The 22,610-nt window shown below is 33.5% G+C and overlaps 2 protein-coding genes across 2 annotated transcripts; one reads left to right on the forward strand and one right to left on the reverse strand.

Annotated features, from left to right (window-relative positions):
- The first annotated feature begins 3,691 nt into the window (after nt 1-3,691).
- On the forward strand, nt 3,692-15,498 carry LOC109340848 (pentatricopeptide repeat-containing protein At2g41720). Its single transcript, XM_019578609.1, has 10 exons — nt 3,692-4,078; nt 5,191-5,363; nt 5,848-5,953; nt 6,708-7,817; nt 7,918-8,023; nt 8,114-8,318; nt 8,949-9,081; nt 14,292-14,396; nt 14,481-14,601; nt 15,239-15,498. The coding sequence occupies exons 1-10, from the start codon at nt 3,725-3,727 to the stop codon at nt 15,304-15,306; spliced, it is 2,481 nt and encodes an 826-aa protein (XP_019434154.1). The 5' UTR covers nt 3,692-3,724; the 3' UTR covers nt 15,307-15,498.
- A 1,126-nt stretch (nt 15,499-16,624) lies between these two features.
- On the reverse strand, nt 16,625-19,936 carry LOC109340844 (heat stress transcription factor B-3). Its single transcript, XM_019578598.1, has 2 exons — nt 19,423-19,936; nt 16,625-17,358 (listed from the first exon to the last, which is right to left on the reverse strand). The coding sequence occupies exons 1-2, from the start codon at nt 19,651-19,653 to the stop codon at nt 16,855-16,857; spliced, it is 735 nt and encodes a 244-aa protein (XP_019434143.1). The 5' UTR covers nt 19,654-19,936; the 3' UTR covers nt 16,625-16,854.
- Between the last annotated feature and the right edge of the window lie 2,674 nt (nt 19,937-22,610).

Here is a 22,610-nt window from a genome sequence, read left to right on the forward strand (position 1 = left end):
TATTGGACAATGCAATCATTTGTATTAAATAGAAGTAAAGTTTAAATAAATTATGATTCAATGCATCAAAGAATTTGTTATGTAATTTAATTTGTTGAATTTCATATAATACTCTTTATGAATTCTTTACTCTTTTTTAAATTATTTATCAAGAGTAGATTTGTTTTCTCATTTTAAAACATGCAATACTAAAAAAAATGGTAAATGAACATACTCATGTCTACTTTTTGATTTGTGAGCATTGGGTGACACAAGTTAAATAGGCCGAATGACCCGTTATATAATCATGTTCATTAAAGAAGTCCTATAGTTTTGAGTTTGGACAAAATTTCTGCTGTAATAGTTGTGATGTGGTCCCCAACACAATTGAACCATGATCATCTCTAAGGGTTGCAACCTCAAAACATTTTAATTTTAATTTTCAGTTAAGTAGTTATTATAGCAATGTTACGAGTTCATATCCACATTATGATTATAATAGTGGCCATACATTTTTTAGTGAGTTTCTACATTTACGATATTATCGCAACCGCTACCACAACCACACTATACTTATAAGCCAAACATTTATGTAAGGAATTATAAACTCAACCGACACAAATTTCTTCACCCATGATAAAAAAATATAGTGTGATTTTAAATGCAAAAGCATGAGATCTGAGAGAGCTTATAATTAATTTTGCACCTCTCCATACATGAATATTGTTGAAAACAGCTGAAATACAGTAAGAGTTATTTGATGGGACTTCGATGGTAGGAAGGTATTGAAATGTGGAGGGTATTATAACTTAATGATATTTGTTGTCCCATACTTGTCTCATACATATGTGTCAATGAAAACATCACATACTAATAAAATTTATTATTATTATTATTGGTGCAGCAGAAACGATTGTTGCGCAGCGTTGGCCACAAGCAATCAAGTAAAGGACATATGAGTAAATAGAAGAGAAGAAACAAAAGAATTTGTTAACGGGGTTCAGCCAATTGTGCCTACGTCCCCGGGAGCGCTGAGCGGCTACCAAGATATTATTAGAGAATAATGATTATAAACCTTAGCACACCCATGAGCCCACCTATCCATGAAGTGTTTCTATTAGGTGCTTATATTTGGTGCACATTATAACAAGGGACTTGAGTCAAATATATAACATTGATATTATACTCTGTTCTAATTCTAGGCAATATGAGATTTCATATAATAACATATTTCAAACATCCCCAACAATTATTATTATTTTTACTTTGTGACACAAAATATATGAGACAAGATATGAAACAATAGATTTCAATTCAATAGATCATGGGTTTTTGTGCCACAATTAGATGCAGGGGAAGCTTCCATGAAAGAAAGGACACGTTGTAAAATAGACAACGAAATACAAACACTTTCTTTGTCTTTATACAAAAGTACTAATACAAGTGTCGGTTCCTTTGGAAATTGGAAAGTGAAAGTTCTTGTTGGGTACATTTATCCATCTATATAATTGCATGGTTCATTTTTACTTACTCGAGAGTTTTTTTACCACACATTAGCTTATTATTTTTAATGCCATCTTAACATTTTTATTGCTTCTCATTTTAGGAAATTATATGTATTAATCAAAATATATTACTTCAATTATGAATTACCATAATTTGTTTATAGGGAGTTCTTCTCTAAACTAGAGTCCAAATATAATGATAGTACATGAAATACTTGGCCACTTATCAATAGTTCATATCACTATTCACAATTCAATCATTGTGAACCTCTGGTATTGAATAGAATGAAATTTGGATTGTAATGTAATAAAATAGTAATAAAACATAATCAAAGGAACTTTTGGAGGTAGTGATTATAAATTATCCCCATGTTTATTGAGATGGTTCATTCCAAGGTTTTAAATAACAATAACAGTTTCATTAGTGATTTTGGAAAGTTTTAAAACCTTTCCACTTCATATGATTGCATTTATTCACTGTTGATGTAATTACAATTATGGTAGCTATATAGTTTTGGCAATTCCGAAAAATTGACAAATCAATGTATGTAGCATTCACCATTTAAATTAAAAATTCGTTGTCTTGGTGTAATTTCCACTAAAGTTTGTGTAATGTGCAAAAAGCACTTGGATTTATAAAATGGTCAATTTGATGATCTGTTTGCACTGTTTTTATGTAGTCACCAAATCAATTTGGCTAAGCAAATGTGGGACTCAGCAGGAGAATATATATATAGGGAGTTACTCGACAACAATTCTCATATAAAAATTGTGAAAACAATAAATTTGGGTCTTATAACTAATTATGATTAAAAATTAGTTATTGGTCATATGATAATCATGCGCATATATCTTTTAATCTTAACTGTTCAATCAAAATCCAGTAATTTATATTAATTTATATTAAGTCAGCATGAGAATGAGAGAGTTCATTTGTTGCTGTGTACAAATCACACTAATTTGGTAAGAGTTGCACATGGCCTTTGAAAATGGGATAATTTTTTCTATAATTTTATCATTATTGTCTTTATATGTATTTAATTAGTGACTCGTAGCTCATAAGAGTCACAACTCTAGACAAAATTTCAAAGTCTAACATGAGTTGTATGTTATTTTTTTTGTTGGGTACATCTAACATGTGTTGTTATTATTACTTCCCCTATTTAGATAGGTACACCATCCATTCTCATACATGTAATGTTCTATAATCATATATGACACTCTTAGTTACTTATAAAAAAGTGTGTTTGATATCCCATTTATAAAACTTAGTTTTGATTAAATATTGATTAATCATGTTTGTTTTATGTTTAGATACTTCATGTGCGGGAGATGATTATGATAGAATGGATATTATTAAGTGGTAGTAATCAAATTGATTTCTAATGTATTGGTAAAGGATTCCCTCATTCATCAAAATGAATCTTAAATTATCTCTAGGATAAATGATATTAAAGAAAAAATATAAAAATTAACGAATATTTAATTTTTTAATTGATATGACATATTTCATTCATTCGACATATGGTTTGAAACATAGTTTAAGACATTATCTGACAAACATAAAACAAGTAATATATCCAAAATTTTAAACAGTGGTTGCGATCTTCATGTTGAAAACTTCAAAAATCTTAAGAATTCAAACTATTCCCTTTTGGAATTGTGATTGTTCCTCCCAACAAATGTTATTTACAAGAATCAAAGGTGCTGCTAAGGTGAACGCTCAACTTCAACTCTGACTTGATATTTTTAGTGCACTGAAGGTTAACTATGTCAATCTACAACTCAATGTGATTGGCTTTGTCCGGGCTCAGTCTCTTTCGGCCGCCTCATCCTACTGACTCCACTCGCTATGTTTTGCTGCCAAACGGACTCTCTCGGAGGTTTTCCCGTGGATGTAATGCTTAGCAACCCGTGCGCCCCTACCCGAGAGGCAAGCTTGGCGGCGCGAGTGATGCGGTAACAAGCCGAATCCAAAGTACCTATCCCCTACACCTTTTGGTCCTTCTAGGAATATAGTGAGGTTTTACACTACTAGACTAATATCTTATCGATAATAGTTTAAATAATTATGAACATACAAGGTCAAGACTATAATTATTGTCACATACAATTTCAGCGTCTCCAAATTAAAAAATTAAGACAAATCAAAAAGCCCAATACTCACAGCCCAACTTTTTTTTACAACAAAAACTGAAATAAATATCGAATTTCTGAAAGAACAGTTATCATCTTTCTCCATGTCCACCACAACACTTCACTCCACTTATCACCTCAAACTCACCGATTCAACTCGCCCTCACATCACTTCCAAACGCAAACCCAACGAGTTAGCATTCAAGGAGACTCAGCAAGGTTTCGTCGACTACGACAATGGCCACCACGACGTTTCCAACAAGGTCACCGGAATCCTCAAGGACGGAATTCCCACCCGTTACAGAATCCGAGTCGCCGGAAACCGATTCCAGAAGGATTGGACCGTTTCTGAGGTGGTTGAATTGGTTCTCACCCTCGAACTACGTGATGATATTGACGGTTTATTGAACCGCTGGGTAGGACGCTTCGCACGCAAGAATTTCCCTTACCTTATTAAGGTACTGTTGTTTATCGAATCTAATTCTATTTACTTCAATTCAATGAATGTTGCTTTATAGTTAGAGTAAATACTCATTTCAGTCACTTAGTGTTTTTTCCACCTTAATAGTTGGTCCCAAAAAATTAAATGTGAGTCAAATTAGCTTTGTTTCGTATGTTTTACAGGTAAGGTAAAAAAAAAAAAAACTCGAGGTACTGAAATGAATATTTACAATATATTTTTAAGGGATTTAGGCTTAGCATAATTAACTAACTAACTTAGCTCAAAGTTGTCCTGAAGATTCATTATCAGTTGGTAGAGTTGCGAGGATGTGAATTCCTAGGTTTAATCTCCGGTGGTTACGTAGTTTTGCGTTCCGGTCAAAAACTTTGCCTGTAAAAAACTTATAAGGTAGGAGGTGAAAGTTGAGAGTTTATTGAATCAAAAATTGTAGGAGAAGATTAATTGATAAGTTATCTAACATGTGTAAATTGAGAACTTAGTTTATAAGCCCATAAGTTACCTCTAAGTAACTTATCTAATACGAGCTACCTTATTGAAATGAGTACATTTACCGTACTGGCATGTAGTTAATTTTTGGTCAATTAAGCTTGTTCGCTGGCTGGAGGGTGAGCCTCGGTGCAATGGTAAGGTTTTTTTGCCTTGTGGCCGGGAGGTCATGGGTTCAAATCCTTCTTTGCTTGTGAGGGTAAGGCTGCGTACATCTGCACTCCCCAAACCCCACTAGGTGGGAGCCTTATGCATCGGGCTTCCCTAAGCTAGTTGACTAGTTTATAAGCTGGTTTTACCAAACACACTCTTACACTTGATTTTGGGTATGTTTGGATAAATAGGTTAATTAAGAACTTATTTTGGGTATGTTTACCAAATGAGAGCTTATTACCTTTCTATAAGCACTTTGGTATCTTATTTCATAAGCTTCTCTAACAAATTTGTTGAAATAAACTATAAAAAAAAGATTATAGGAAGATCATAATCTCTTTCACACTCCTCCCTTAAGTGCTTATATTATAAGACAAGTTCAAATAAGTTCTTTATAAGCTTTTCCAAATGCCTCATTTTTGTTGGTTGATGAGTTGAAGGTTTTAGTTTGCATCTTTGGATGTGTAGGAGTTGAGTCAGAGAGGGAATATTGAACATTGTAACCACGTTTTCGAGTGGATGAAGAAGCAAAGGAATTATTGTGCTCGAAATGATATATACAATATGATGATAAGGTTGCACGCAAGGCATAATCGAGTAGACCAGGCACGTGGCTTATTTTTTGAGATGCAAAAGTGGAGGTATACTGTTTTCCTAATCAAATTTCAAATTTCTTATGTTGTAAAAAAAGAGCAAACACCCAAATTCGTCCCTGAGAAAAATGCACTGCAGTTTAGTCCTGACAAATGAAAAATCCCAACCGGATTCTCCAGATTCTCAAATGCTGGTTAAAATAATCATTTTAAGGACAAACTTTAGGGACACATTAATCTAGACTATTTTGGTCATTATTTGAGATACTTAGGGATCAAGTTGTGATTTTTCATAGGCCTAAATTGGGGATATTTTTTAAGGACAAACTTGGGTTTTTACTCTAATAAAAGTAATTAGCAAAGTTTATCTTGGATAACTAAATTTGTAGAACTTTGCTATGGTTTTAGTCTGCTCTGTGTGGATAGAAGTTCCAGTGGTTTGCTAATGACTTTAGATTTGTGAAGGTTAACTAATTTGTTGGTATCATTATTAATCCCTGTTAGCATATTTTTTTGATATGGTTTCTTCTAGGTGCAAGCCTGATGTTGAGACTTACAATGCAATTATCAATGCACATGGTCGAGCTGGACAATGGCGTTGGGCTAAGAATATCATGGAAGACATGCTACGTGCAGCTGTGTGTACTCTGTATTTTTCTTCCCTAGTCAATCTTTAGTGAGTCTAACTTGATCTGAGCAGCCTTTCTTTTAAAGTAACTTGTCTATTGCAGTATTAGACTGTAGTCGGTGATAAAAATACTCAAAATATTGTGTCACATGATAGGTTGCTTATGGTTTCCATACTTATTTCTAGCGCTTTGTTCATCATTATGTTTTTTTTGGTGTTTCCCATGTTATCTTTTCTATAAAATATTCATACTTAAGTGCTATAGACAGTGTAGTAAGTTTGAAAAAAGTGAATCTGGTGACGGGGGGACGGACTACTTTTCTATTTTGCTTTCCATTTTTTTCATGGTCACATATAAAATTAGGCCATGTAGGTTCTCTGTTACATCATAGAGTTGAAATTCCATTATGAGAAACATGTACATTAAACATGTTTAATTTGCTAGCTTTCCATTCAATTTTATTTGGATAGAATGATGTTTTAAACTCTATTTTTTTTAAAGTAGCACTTCGGTAGTTGGTATCTCAACTGTAAACACATTGTTTGCTTTCCATTTTTTTCATGGTCACATATAAAATTAGGCCATGTAGGTTCTCTGTTACATCATAGAGTTGAAATTCCATTATGAGAAACATGTACATTAACATGTTTAATTTGCTAGCTTTCCATTCAATTTTATTTGGATAGAATGATGTTTTAAACTCTATTTTTTTTAAAGTAGCACTTCGGTAGTTGGTATCTCAACTGTAAACACATTGTTACAGATAGCACCAAGTCGGTCAACTTATAACAACTTGATAAATGCATGTGGATCTAGTGGAAATTGGAAAGAAGCGCTTAATATTTGCAAGAAAATGACAGACAATGGAGTTGGGCCTGATCTTGTTACTCACAATATTGTGTTATCTGCATTTAAAAGTGGGGCTCAGTATTCCAAAGCTCTGTCTTATTTTGAACTAATGAAGGGAACTCATATTCGTCCAGACACAACTACGCATAATATCATCATCCATTGTCTAGTGAAGCTTGGACAACATGACAAAGCCATTGATATTTTTAATTCCATGAGGGAAAAGAAGTCAGAATGCCATCCTGATGTTGTAACTTTCACTAGTATCATCCACTTGTATTCTGTATGTGGACAAGTTGAAAATTGTGGGGCTGCGTTCAGTATGATGCTTGCAGAAGGGCTGAAACCAAATATAGTCTCATATAACACACTAATAGGTGCGTATGCTGCTCGTGGGATGGACAAGGAAGCATTTTCTGTTTTTAGTGAAATAAATCAGAATGGTTTACGCCCAGATATTGTATCCTATACATCCTTGCTTAATGCTTATGGAAGATCACAAAAGCCCCAAAAATCAAGGGAAGTATTTGAAATGATAAAGAGGAACAAGTTGAAGCCAAACGTTGTCAGCTACAATGCACTGATTGATGCATATGGATCTAATGGTTTGTTAGCTGAGGCAATTGAAATCTTGCGTGAGATGGAGCAAGATGGGATTTATCCAAATGTGGTCTCAATATGCACTCTCTTGGCTGCCTGCGGACGATGCAGTAAGAAGGTGAAGATTGAAACAGTGCTATCAGCAGCAGAGATGCGAGGCATTAAATTGAATACATTTGCATATAATTCAGCTATAGGGAGCTATATGAATGTCGGGGAATACGACAAAGCTATAGGCTTGTATAAATCTATGAGGAAGAAGAAAATAAAACCTGATTCTGTTACCTACACTGTGTTGATAAGTGGTTGTTGTAAGATGTCAAAATATGGTGAAGCCCTATCTTTTATGGAAGAAATGATGCAATTAGAACTTCCTTTGTCGAAAGAGGTCTACTCATCTATCATATGTGCCTACAGCAAACAAGTAAGTGCTTTAGTTAAGATGCCTCTTTATGAAATATCTGTAAAATTTGAGACTTATGTTTTCTTAACTTCACATCTTATTCTTTTCTATAACGTGGTAGGGCCAAATCGTAGAAGCAGAATCTACATTCAACTTGATGAAATCATCTGATTGCTACCCTGATGTGGTTACATACACTGCAATGCTTGATGCATACAATGCAGCTGGTAAAATAATTTTTTAACCACTGAAATAGCAGGATGGTATCCAGAATTGGAAGTGTTTAACTAAATTATCTAACAATATTTTATGATCAGAGAATTGGGAGAAAGCATATGCACTTTATGAAGAAATGGAAGTAAATGGCATCAAGCTAGATACAATTGCATGTGCAGCCCTGATGCGAGCTTTCAATGAAGGTGGCCAATCTGGAAGGGTCCTTAGTCTTGCAAAGAATATGCGAGAAAAAGATATTCCTTTTAGTGATACCATCTTTTTTGAAATGGTATCTGCCTGTAGCTTGTAAGTTCAAATTTGTCCTTATATCTCCAGGGAAAACATTTTAATTACACATTAAGCCTGCCATTCTCTGGTTCTTATTTTTTACTGGTTTTCGTGGAGCTTGTAAAAATATTCATCTCCATAGTGCCTCCTCTGTTAGTGTAAGTTATTGCTAATTGAGGCTGAAGTTTGTTTAGTATTTTCCTAGTCTAGACATGATGGCATTTTCCCACCAGATGCAAAATTCTTATGGGCTAATGGGTTAATACTTCTCATAATTAGGTTATTACTTGCCACTTTGATTGCTTTTTAAGCAGTAGATGACCCTTATTCTACAAACACAATTTGTTGAAATTTCATATGTTTTCCTCCCATTTGATATATGATAGTAATCTTTATTATTTTTGAAGGAAATATATTTTTTCACAATAATATTATGTTAAGATTTTGTTAATTTTATCAGTGGTGGAACTTAGATTAGAATAACATATTCTTATGCTCAAAAGACTGGGCAAGAAGCATAGAGAATAGGCCCTATTACTTAAGCTGCTTTGATTAGATAAAGCATATTTCATGGTATGATCTTTTTAATAGAGTTATTGTATTTTATTATTATATCCCTGTTAAACTAAATGTGTCTTTTGCCGTAAGGTTACATGATTGGAGGACAGCTGTTGATATGATCAAGCACATAGAGCCCTCACTTCCTGTAATTTCATCTGGATGTTTGAATTTGTTCCTGCAATTTTTAGGAAATAGCGGAAAAAATGAAACTATGTTGAAGGTACCTCAAATCTTATTAGAGTAATCAGCTTATTATTAATTCAGTTTAAGCTTCATGTATAAAGCTGTGTAATCAATGTGCTTTGTGGTTCAGTTGTTGTAGTTAGTTGCTTATTGTTAGTTGCAGTTAGTGGCAGTTACAACTGCCAAAGTAACTGCCTCAGCAGCTTAGCTTTTCTATAAATAGAAGCATAGTCTCTTCCATTGTATGTAATTAGAAAAACAGAATTCTACTCAATAAGAAATTCGATTCTCTCCCTTTCTTCTCTTCCTTTACTTTCTAAGTTTTACATGGTATCAAGAGCTATTTATGGCTAACGCCACTATTGATCCTTCTTCCATGGATTCTCCACCAAATCTCTCTTCTGTTGCACCGATTCAAGCTCTTTCTCCTATTGTTTCTCTTCCTCTTTCAATCACAAAACTCACAGAGAAAAATTACTTAACCTGGAGCCAGTTCATGCTAGCTGTTCTCAAAGCGAATCGCGTTCTTAGGTTTGTTCTAAATCCTGAATTTCCACCACAATTCCTTCATGAATCAGATCGTGTTGAACATCATGTTAATCCTGTGTTTTTGAGCTGGGAGGAACAAGATCAAAATGTATTTTCGTGGCTTTTGAATTCTATCTCAGATTCGATAAGACCTCGTGTGGTAGGATGCACCTCTTCTTTTCAACTTTGGCACGAATTGCACTCTTTCTGTAATGCTCACACTAAAGCACGAAGTCGTCAACTTGGGGCACAACTTCGTAGTGTTTCACAGGGTTCCAATTGCATCTCTGATTATTTTTCAAAAATGAAGATGTTGACTGATTCTCTTGCTTCAATTGGAGCACCAATTACCTTGGAGGAACATGTTGATTTTGTACTAGACGGCCTCAATGAAGAATTTCATCCTCTCATTACCACCATTGAAGGACAGACGCATCCTCCTCCTATTAATGAGTTAGAACAGTTTCTTCTCACTTTTGAATCCAGCTTAGTGAAAAATAAACACAAAACTGTGTCTGATGTGTTTTCTGCTAATGTTGCTACTATTGAACCTTCTCCTACTCAATCCCCTGCTTCTATGACCAACACTGCTCCTTTTCCACCATCACATCCACCTTATCGTGCACGTTTTCCCTCAGTGTCCTCATTTCATGGTCCTTCTAGTCAGACACATGGTGGATCTCGTGGATGGGGATGTTTTGGCAGATGCGGTCGTGGTGGTAGGTCATCAGGTAGAACTTCAGTATACTTCTGTGAGTATTGTAACAGACATGGTCATAATATGACCTGGTGTTATTTTGCACCCTATGATACTTCCTATACAATGCTTTCTGCTTATGATCATAACTACGATGCTGCACATCAGTTTTCAGACCCATATGCTTCCTTTGGTCATCCTCCAGTGCCACATAACCCTGCTTATGGAGTGCCTTCTCATTATACAAGACCTGGAACTTCTCTTTACTCCTACAATCAACCAAGACCTTCCTACAATCCACATTCCTCAAATCACTCTCTGTCACATCCTAAAGGTACTGGTAGACCTGATTCTTCCTATGCTCATCAACCACAATAAATGTGACCAACATTGTTCAAGATTTCAACAAAACATCCATGTGGTATCCGGATTCAGGTGCCACAAATCACCTAACTGCTGATCCATCATTGCTAGCTGATCCTACAGAGCAGTTTGCCTCATATCACATCTATATGGGTAATGGCCACAAAGCTCCTATTACTTGCAGTGGCAATGCTTATTTTAAGTCACCCTTTGATTCTAATATCTCTATGTCATTGTATAACCTGCTACTAGTTCCTACTATTACAAAGAATCTTCTTAGTGTCTCAATTTGCTAAGGACAATCATTGTTTTTTTGAATTTCATCCTAACCATTGTCTTGTTAAATCTCAGGCTACTAAGCAGGTTCTCCTTCAAGGCTCTCTCACTGCAGAGGGACTCTATGCCTTTTCAAGTCTTGTTAAACCTTCTTCAATTCACTGTAATTTCAGTTCTGCATCACCTTTGTATGCAAATAATTCTAGTTTACCTAGTTCTAAGTCTTTGTCCCCTTACCTACTCTGACACTATAGACTAGGACATGTCCATGAGGCTACTGTAAAGAATGTATTGCAACAATGTAACATTTTACATTCTAATAAAACATCTCTTGATTTCTGTATTGCTTGTTGTTGTGCTAAGGCTCATAAATTACACTCTCCAAATTCTACTACTGTGTATGCCAAGCCTTTTGATCTCTTATACTTGGATTTATGGGGTCCTGCTCCTATCTACTCAAAATCAGGGTTTAGATATTACCTATCCATAGTTTATGCTCACACCAGACATACTTGGATTTATCTACTTAAGAAAAAATAAGACACCCTTCTCATCTTCCAACATTTTCATAAGTATGTTCATACACAATTTCAGTCAGAAATCAAAGCCATCCAAAGTGATTGGGGGGTGAATTTAGACCATTTACTCAATATCTAACCTCACTAGGGATTGTTCATAGAGTTTCATGCCCTCATAGTCATCATCAACAAGGAACTGTTGAGAGAAAATATAGGCATATAGTGGAAACTGGTTTAGCCTTGCTTACTCATGCTTCCTTACCTATGTCATGTTGGGAATATGCCTTTACCACAACTGTTTTTCTCATCTACAGATTACCTTCCTTATCCCTAAAACAATCTTCACCTCACTCTCTTTTGTTTGGTGTGCAACCTGACTACTCTTTCCTTAAAGTATTTGGGTGTGTCTGTTTTCCTTTGTTAAGACCTTATAACAACAACAAGCTACAGATAAGATCATCTAAATGTATTTTTCTGGGCTATTCTACTCATCACAAAGGGAATAAATGCCTTTCTCATGATGGCATATTATACATTTCTAAAGACGTTGTGTTTAATGAGTTTGTCTTCCCCTTTGCATCCAAAGAGCCTGTCATGTCTCATTCAGAGTCTGTGTCTTCCCATATACCTCATCCTCCACAAATAACACACTTCTATCCCTACACTACTCCTATTACAACATATTTTGGTGCTACTTTCTCTGTTCCCACATCCTCCTTTAATCTTGTTCCTTTGTGTCCCTTTTCTTCACCAACACCTATCTCTTCACCTAATAATTTGCCAGAAACAATAATCTGTGAGTCCTCAATAACACACACTGAGTCACCACCAACAACAAACACCGAGTCTCCTTCAATTCATCCTTTTCCTCTTGTTTCTCAGTCCATTCACCCTATGCAAAGCAATTCCAAGTCTGGAATTGATAAGTCTTTTGTTCCTAGAGTTCCTAGGGCATTGCTTGTTCAAAGTGAGCCAACTTCTGTCAAAACTGCTCTTAGTGATCCTCTTTGGGTTCAAGCTATGCAAGAAGAATACAATGCAGTAATGAAGTTAGACACTTGGTCTATTGTTGATTTGCCTAAAGAAAAACAAGCTATTGGTTGTAAATGGGTGTTTAGGATTAAGGAAAATCCTAATGGGACAGTAAATAGGTATAAAGCCAGACTTGTGGCTAAGGGTTTTCATCGAAAACAGGGAATTGACTACACAGAGACTTTTTCTCCTGTTGTAAAACCTACCACTATCAAAATTCTTCTCACTCTAGCGGTTACTTTTCACTGGCCTATTGAACAATTGGATATTAATAATGCATTTCTAAATGGCATTCTGCATGAGGAAGTCTATATGGTTCAACCTGTTGGTTTTCATAATGGTAACAAGATTCAAGTGTGCAAACTTCACAAGGCTCTATATGGCTTAAAACAGGCCCCAAGACAGTGGTTTGAGAAGCTTAAAAGTACTCTGGTTCAGTTTGGTTTCTTGAATAGCAGGTGTGACAATTCCTTATTCATTCACACTTCAACTACATATAGGCTCTATGTGCTTGTGTATGTAGATATTATTGTCACAAGATCTTCTACTTCCCAGGTTAATCAACTCATTGTAAGACTAAGCAATGCTTTTGCCTTAAAGAGACTAGGCTCATTGGAATATTTTCTTGGTATAGAAGTCAAACCTATGCCTAATGGTTCTCTGTTTCTCTTTCAAACAAAGTATGTCAAGGATCTTCTTAAAAAGGCTAATATGGACTCTTCCAAGCCTCTACCTACTCCTATGTCTTCTTCTTGCAAATTGACAAAGACTGGTTCTTCACCTTTTGATAATCCCACACTTTACAGATCCATAGTGGGAGCACTTCAGTATGCCACAATTATAAGACCGGATCTTGCATTCAGTGTTAATAAAGTGTGACAATATATGTCAAATCCTTTGGAGCATCACTGGACTGTTGTTAAAAGGATTCTGAGGTACTTACAAGGTTCTCTCACTCTTGGCATACAACTCAGACCAGCTAGTCCCCACTCTTCTCATCCTTCACAGCCTTTTGTGATGCTGATTGGGCATCAGATCCAGATGATAGAAAATCAGTCTCAGGTGTTTGTCTATTTGTTGGACCAAACATTGTTACTTGGTGGTCTAAAAAGCAACAAACTGTTTCCTGATCAAGCACTGATGCTGAATATAGAAGTCTAGCTCTAGCTTCTCAAGAGCTCATTTGGGTTGAGTCTCTCCTCTCAGAACTGAAGTTTGCTCATCAATGTCCTCTTGTTCTCTATGACAATCTCAGCACTGTGGCCATGGCACACAATCATGTCCTACATCACCAGACAAAACACATTAAATTGGGCCTATTCTTTGTAAGAGATAGAGTCCAATCCAAACTTTTGCAAATCAAGCACATACCATTTGAAGATCAGACAGCAGATGCTCTAACCAAACCTCTCTCTAATTCAAGATTTCTGGCCATAAGAAAACTGCTTCAAGTGGTTGATAGATTTTCAACACACCCACAGCTTCAGGGGTGAATATTAGAGTAATCAGCTTATTATTAATTTAGTTTAAGCTTCATGTATAAAGCTGTGTAATCAATGTGCTTTGCGGTTCAGTTGTTGTAATTAGTTGCTTATTGTTAGTTACAGTTAGTGGCAGTTACAACTGCCAAAGTAACTGCTTCAGCAGCTTAGCTTTTCTATAAATAGAAGCATAGTCTCTTCCATTGTATGTAATTAGAAAAACAGAATTCTACTCAATAAGAAATTCGATTCTACTCCTAGATATTTATGATAAGGATGTTTCTAACCATGTCAATTATGATTTCCCACCACCTTGCTTGCTTTCTTATTATCACATTCTTAATGCATGCAGTTATTCTACAAAATGCTTGCATCGGGTGCTGAAGTTAACTTCAATACTTATTCTATTTTATTGAAGAACCTTTTATCCTCGGGAAATTGGAGGAAATATTTAGAGGCAAGCTCTTTCTCTCCACTCTTGAATCTTTGAATTAGTGATGATGCCTACAAATTTAAGCGTGAGTTTTTTTTTCTGATGCAGGTATTGGAATGGATGGAAGATGCAGGAATTTATCCATCAAATGGAATGTACCGTGATTTATCCTCCTTTTCGCAAAGGTGTTGTGGGGAAGAAAATGCCGCAATCATAAAAGAAAGACTTGGTATAAATATGCTCATTGTATTTCCATATGTGCATATGCATGTGCTTTGTTCCTTTATATGCACTATTATGCTAGTTTAGCGATGTTTATATTATTTAATCAACTTCTGTGATTAAATACAATTCACAAACCCTTCTCCCCATGGTGATTGATCTTATTTATGACTTATGAGATCTAAAGATAGCTTTCCCTCCTCACCCTCTTATTACATGTTTTTCCTTCCTAATTAGTGTTTGGGACCAGCTTTCATGGCATTTGGGTCTCTTATCCAATCGGTTTCCAAGCACCTTATATTTGAAAATGGGTTCCATTGTACTTAAGATGTCTAGTTTTTAGAAGTTCCCAAGCACCACTTACTCCTAATTTAGCTGGTTTCTTATCAAGGAAGATTCTTCTTCTCTTACTTTTTGTATGCCTAAAATCGGGGGCAGTCAGGATGATATACACTCGTAATCCATGCTTGCTTTTCTTGGTATCATTTCTTATTTCATCTTATCGTTGATTAATATCATTGTCATGATAGTTCATCGTTCATCTTTGCTCCTGCATCTGCTCCACTGTAGTTTGCAGTTGCGGGCATTGCCTTGCTGTTTAAAGAACCCAACCTAACAATTATCCTGGTTTTGTCCTTTGACAGAATCACTGAAAAGAAAATCAGGGAACCAAGTCTCTACAAGCCAAACGGAATCTCCCATTCTTTGTTGATCATCATCATGGGGTGGATATTTTGCGTAGCCATAACACGATGCCCCGAACTACTGAGAGTAGTTCATCTCAGAAGTTGGAACTCAATTTATTGGATCATCTGCTATCCTTGTACAACATTACTTGTTATATTAGACAACTGCAATTGTGTAACTAACATTATGTTCCTTTGTAGATAATAGTTTTGGACTCGTAGGATCCATATGCGAATTGGTTTTTGAAGGGTAATGGAGGGATAAGAAATGTTTTGGAACCATGAAATATACTTGTAAGATGAATCTGAAGCCTTTATTTCTCTTCCTTACTTTCTAAAACCCAAATTGCAAATAGACTCTTTAAACGTAACCCCAATTCGGGTCTGCAATAAGAACGTGTATGAGGCTGATAATGTCATGTTGTTGATATCATGCAGAAAACATTTATCGATAAAAAATAGCCAGTATTGTGCTTCTAATTAAGTCATTTTGGTTCTTTTCACGCACTTGTTATTCACATGTACCTATGGCTTCATGTGACATGGAACTTATGGTAGAGATTCTTGTAAAGGAGATAAGCTAGTCAAGATTGAGCAATTACAGCAGTAAGAGTTTATTGTATATTGGCAGCACTGGCATGTAAATACTTTCGTTGTTCTATATACAGAGTAAAGTTGTATACATCTACCTGATACTTGTTTATGATGACCTGTCTCCATTCAGAGAAGATTAACATAGAACCAAGATCACTGGAGTGCATGTGTTAATATACTTTAGGATATACATAGAAACACTAATGACTGATGAGTGCTAAAATATCTTGTACCATGATTGAAGTTGTCAATTCTCTGACGATTTTACATTTTAGTGGTACAAATAATAGAATTGGTAAAAAGTTTACTGAGGTTGAAACTTGGCACCATAAAAGAATAAGGCTACAAATGTGAGTCCTGAATTTTCCACAAATTGAGCAGTTTTGCATTCAATTATGTGGCACCTTGAACTTGAAGATTTTGGATTTCTCTACTGATTTAAGAAAAAGTAGTCAATATTATTCTCCGGACAATATTAAAATGATATTTATGTTATGAGTCTTACATTGAGATAAACTCAATATCATATTTAAGTCATGAAGTTTTTCCACTTAATAAATTAGTCTTTTGGGCTCTCCTCTTTTAACAATTCATAGAAAAGATAGTATTCTTCCACACAATAATAAATAGTATTCATTGAAAACATAATAAAACATACTATTCCTCTATGATGGTGTGGTGTGGCACTAGTGATTTCTTTTGAAAGCCCTTTTGTTTATTTAGTAGTATGAGTTTCTTCCATTTTTACACTAACACTGTATAGATATTAAATCCTTTAAATATATTTTTCCTAAATCATTTTACATGTAACTACAATATTATGCTTGAGCTGTCTTCACAGTTCAATTATAATTCCTAAATAAGCCAAATACTACCTCCACTGTGATTATAATACATTTGCATGCCTAGTTAATATATATAATTCGATTATTACTTTCCAGAAGCTATATTTTGAAGGTTCCATGCATGTAACCATATATCTATTTGCATGGCTGAGACACCAAAATGATTCCACTTTTTTCACTAATCTCAGTTGATCTTTTCTTCCTCTTATTCTCTCCTTGAACAACATCCAATCTCACTCCAAACAGCATTGTCCTTTCATCTTCTTTCTTCTCTTTCTTCTTTCCATTATATGAATCATCATCATTACTATTATTGTTATACTTAGCCACCAAATGAAGCAGTTCCCTACACTTGTTCTTCATGCTTGTGAGCTCAGAATTCAACACACCATTCTCCTTCTTCAATCTCTTGTTTTCATCAATGAGAGTAGTGTATCCACAACATGATGAGGTTGATGCTGATCTTTGATCTTCATCAGAATCATGGGGTGGTGTTGTAACTTGTTGGTTTTGTGTACTAGGTTGTTGTTTAATGCTACATGCTTTTCTTCTTCTGATTTGGCATAGAAATTCTTTCTCACCTTTCTTAAACTTTTCATTGCAGAATTCCCATCTGGTTGTTGCAACTTTTCGAAAACCCTATAGCATGCATCATGGATTATCAAATTGTTGGTTAGTTTCAGTGTAAATATTGGAAGAAAAAGAATGTGATATTCACCAAAATCAGAAATATAATGAAGAAAGTTGTAGCTTATATAATTTGATACTACCAATGATATTCCTTCACTTTTTCAGTAATAAAATAATATCTGTTAGAGTTCGTGACTGTTCATCCTAATAAATGTCATTCCCAATAATCGAACTATCAACCTTGGGAATCCAGTTAGGTCTTACACCACTGGGTCAATGTTCTTTTACTATTCTAGCGTATATATGCCAGAATGAAACTAGGCCTAAATATAAAGTGATTTTTTAATCATTAATCAGGTATCTCCAAAATTAACTAAGACTAACTTTGTGGATATGTTAAAAATTGACTAGTACGAACAATTGATGATATGGGTAAAGATCGTCACGAATAATAAGAAAAAACAACTCAAATAATAAATAATAAGATAAAAATAAATTTAAATAAAATAGAATTAACTAAATTTTAGATAAAATAATACTCTATTAATTAAATAAATTAAACAAAAATAGTGATGATCAATTAGATCAAATTATAGTTATAGGTTACAATTAAAATATTGGAATGTTTTGTCAGTATCAAATACATGGAACCTTGCAAATAAATTTTGTTATTATGTTAACTAAAATATGAGTAAGAAGCACTAGTTCATGCATTAATGAAAGTAAACCTAAATAGTGAATTTTATGTGTCCTTTAATCTTTCATTTGGCTATTGGCATAGTTAAAATTAAAACTGTCATTTTAAATATAATTATAAAATCTTTACATGTGATAGTAATCTTTATATACTTGTGTGTGAATGATTTGAGAGTTTCTCTAAATTCATACAATTTGAGCCAGAAGTTTGAGTTAATTAGTCAAAATTCAACAAAAAGAAAAGGTGGTATATATATACTTATTAGTCAAACATGTAGGTAACTTCTACTCTAATTAATTAAACCTTGAAATCACCTTAACCTTGTTTAAGTAACTAAAAAGATTTAAAAGTAAATAAACTTATATATAATATGTAAGTATGGAGTAAGAATTTGATCATATTATTACAAATATTTGTAAAACATCTTAATTGTAGTTTTATAAGTAAAAAAGTATAAATATGAATGAAGTGAGTAGTAATTGTAGTTTTATATATAGTTAATGCAACATCCACCATTTACTTGTATTACTTTTATTTAAAAGTTAATGATGATAAAAAATAAATGATGGATGAATATAAAAATTTATTATACCATCAGTATATACATCTTTTTCTCACAATAAAATAAAAAATATTTGTTGATTTTTGGTAGTTGGCCATGGATGTTCATTACCTGGACCGGTTATAACCTAATCCATCATGTTAAACCTGAATCAGGTAACTAGAATATTCAAGTATTGAATGATAGAATAAAATATTTTCTATCTTCTACTTATTCAATAGCTTCTTCATTGAAAAACTTGAACTCAACCTCTTTATTTATTTCTAAATAAAGTAGAATGGTCAAAGAAAACTAGTTAACCTATTCAATCATCATTTATCAAGATCTAAAGAAAACGAAGTTTCTTAATTTCTACCATTTTTTTTACTAAAGCTTCTAGAAGCCAACCTAGTGGCTAAAAATGATCTTTTATTTTCTCCAATTTCTCTTTTTGTTATTTGGAGGTTTTAAACTAGGAATAATTATATTGATATCTTCTAAAATCTTAATTAATTATACCAAGCATTTCTTTTAAATAAAAATTATATTGGTATCCCTTTATGGTGGTATAGATGTAAGTATAAATTCTAATCACAAACGTAGTTCTCAAAGAGTGCAATTGATAACACAAACATCATAATATAAACCTTAGGAAAGTTGATATAATTTTTTTTCAAATAAAAGGGATTATCATAATGAAATTAAATATCAAGATAGATCAACAAAAAATTTCCTTTGAATTAAGGTTGAGTTATTGAATTTAAAAATAAAAAATATAGTAAATGATATAATCTACGTAAATATACAAAGTGTATACATGTTTGCATGTACTTACATAGGTATTTAGTTGTCGGACAAAGCTAGAGAAGTTGCTATGCTTGAAGAGTGTTGGGAGGAGATCACGAGCAAACTCCGCCGGTTGCCACACCACAAACGCCGTCCCTTCGCTATTCCACGACACGATATCGTCCGTGGCCGGATCCTCCACCACCATGTAGGTCTTAAACAAGAAGGGTGGTGGAGTGAACTTCCTAACATATAACCCTTTATCACTTACTCCCTCCATATTAGTTTTCCAACTTTTGCTATAACTTTTTTTGGGTATTTTCTCTACTCGTATATAAAGAAAGTTTGTTGAAAAACAAATTTATATTTGAAGAAATAAATGAGGAAAAAGAGAAGTTGATGAACTAAGATTGATGAGAGGAGGAGAAGAGAATAAGGGCAGTTAAGAATTCCCAACCCCAACAATAGAAACCCAACACGATTCCACAGTTCATGAGAAATTAATGCAAGAGATTAATTAGTTTCTCTTCTTTTTCTTTCTTTCTCTCAATCAATAAATAGTTGAAACGTATGTATTAAGCATTTACTCCTTTATATAGAGTTAGAAGTTTCACTTTCATTACTCTTCTTAATTTCTTTTGACTAGATAATAATAATAATACTTATATTGCTTGGAATTGAAAGTAACTATAATGGGTTTTATTAAAACTTGTCAATTCCACAAAACTATTTTACATTCTCTCTAGAAGTGCTAAAGTAATAATGAAAATGCTATTTGTCCTTAGCAATGGTTTATAAAGATATTTACAAAAGGAATCAATCTTAATGTATCTTCAAACTCATTGAATTTGGATCATGTAACTTTGAAAATTGTGGCTTTGGTGACTTCACTAAATCCAAGTCATTAGATAAAGATTCAATGACTTCGATGAAAATATAATTTGATGATTGCTGAAGTTACCAAATCAAAACCCTTGAGTGAAAATCTCAAGTAATCCAACTAAAATTCATTATGAAGGTTAAACTTTTTCAACCAACAATAACATATTATCCTAATGATCTAAGGCTCGATTAGATCTTTAAAAAGATTAAAAAATTAAAAGTTTGATTTCTAATAACGACATTTGTTGAAAGTGATAGTCACACGCATCAAAAATAATTAGTTCTTTATTCATATGTGATAAAATATTATTGGTAATACCAAAAAAACTCTTTCAATATTTATTTTTTCCATCTAGAAGACTTGAATATTAAATTTTATGTTGTTACAATACACTCTTGTGTCACCATAATTAAAAAAAACATGTATTGATATCCAATAAAAACTTGTTTAAAATTCAAGAATGAGACAAAGCAAACTTGAGTAACTTGAATATGACATCATAATAAAGATGAGAGAGACACACTAGCTTATAAAGATATTCTTAAAATTGTGAGTGGGAAAAGTGGAAGATGAACTTTCCACATGGAGAGTGTTTGGTTAGAGTGTAGATCATCTTTGATATTAGAGAGTCCACTATTAACATATGAGAAGAAAGTAAATTTTTTAATTTTAATTTTTTATTAAAAAATAACTTAAAATTATAAGCGTTTTTTACCACGTATCACAATTTTCATTTAGTATTAGTCAGGATCCCCATCAATTTGGTGGAGTCATAATCTCAAATAAGTATCATTTTTTCTACAAAAAATAATGTTAGATTAAGCCATTTAGTCATGCTAATACTTTCTAGTTTCTACATCATGTGTTTCAATATATTTCGTGCAAACTCCTTCATCAAAGTCTTTCACCTCAAGAAGTTGATACTTTGATTTCTTCCTCAAACATGATCTAATGGCTTTGGAAGTTTTCATGAATGAAAAAGACTTAGCTTTATTTGACTTTTTGTGCTATTCTAGGTACAAATTTTCTTCCATTCAAATATGACTCTTTCTTTCTTAACTTCAAAGCAAATGGCGTGCAGAAAAAAATGTAAGTTTGTGGCTGATTATAATCATGTGGCCCCAATTATATATAGTAGGTGCATGGCATTTTCTATTTGGACTTTGGATACAAAAAAGAACCAAGAGGCACATAATATACACACACAAAACATATATACTTGTTGACTTTCTCCCTATATATATCACTCTAGATCCCCATTCATACATGAATTCATCACTTCCAAAACTACATTGAGAAGGGTGTGAACAACTTAAGCATATAACTAGGTAGTGTTTAAATTATAAAAGGGTGTTGGACCCACAGGAGCCTCACTATTATGGGTTAGGATCCTCTCCAGGATTGAAGAGTAAATATTGGGTTCAGATTCTGACATGGGACACCAAAAAATTTAAGGGTCCAATTTTTTATTATTTTTTAATTAAATAAATTAAAATTTATAAATTTATCTTTTTCGTCACATTTCAGTATTTTAGGGTCCAATATTGAAGATGATCTCATTTTCATTATTATCGGGTCATGAAAAGAGTAAAAAGTCATCCATAAATAAGTAAGATATCACATCATAAATCAAAACTTACACAATAATTTTATGAATATTTTTCACTTTTTACCTCACATTTAATGTGGCTTTAGACTTGAATATGAACAAAGATATATTGTCCCAAAATATGTCTCATACCCATTACAATGAAACAAAAGCAGAAAATAATAAGTATTTAATTTTTTTAATTAATATTACATGTTTTCATTGGTATGGAACAAAAGTTTTTTTATCTAGTATCTATTAACAATATAATAAAAAAAACTTTCTCATGCCACATGTCACTTTCTCCTTCCTTCATGCCACATGTCACTTTCTTCTTCCTTCATGCCACATGTCACTTTATCCTTCCCTTATGTCAAATGTCACTTTCTCCTTCCCTCATGCCACATGTCACTTTCCCTTTACATATTTTCCTTCATGTCACCTCCTCCTCACATATTTTTCTTCCTACTTTCTATATATTATATATTTTATATGCTAATAATAATTTAATATTAATTAGTGATTGGTTAATGTCGCTACCCCACTATAATTGAGTGTTTACAACATCTATATTTTGTTATGTTAAGAAGTAATAGTCATTGAACATTAGATGAAATTGAAATCATTTTTTACATTCAAATTATTTCTTTACATTAATCTAAGAATAATTGTACTTTTTCACCTCATCAAAGTTTTTTGACATTTTTTGCACTGAATTTTAATATTACAGTTTAGATTCTTTGAATTTTAATTTTTCTCTATTAAC

This window comes from Lupinus angustifolius, unplaced genomic scaffold (assembly GCF_001865875.1).
Source record: "Lupinus angustifolius cultivar Tanjil unplaced genomic scaffold, LupAngTanjil_v1.0 Scaffold_267_5, whole genome shotgun sequence".
Lineage (NCBI taxonomy): Eukaryota > Viridiplantae > Streptophyta > Magnoliopsida > Fabales > Fabaceae > Lupinus > Lupinus angustifolius.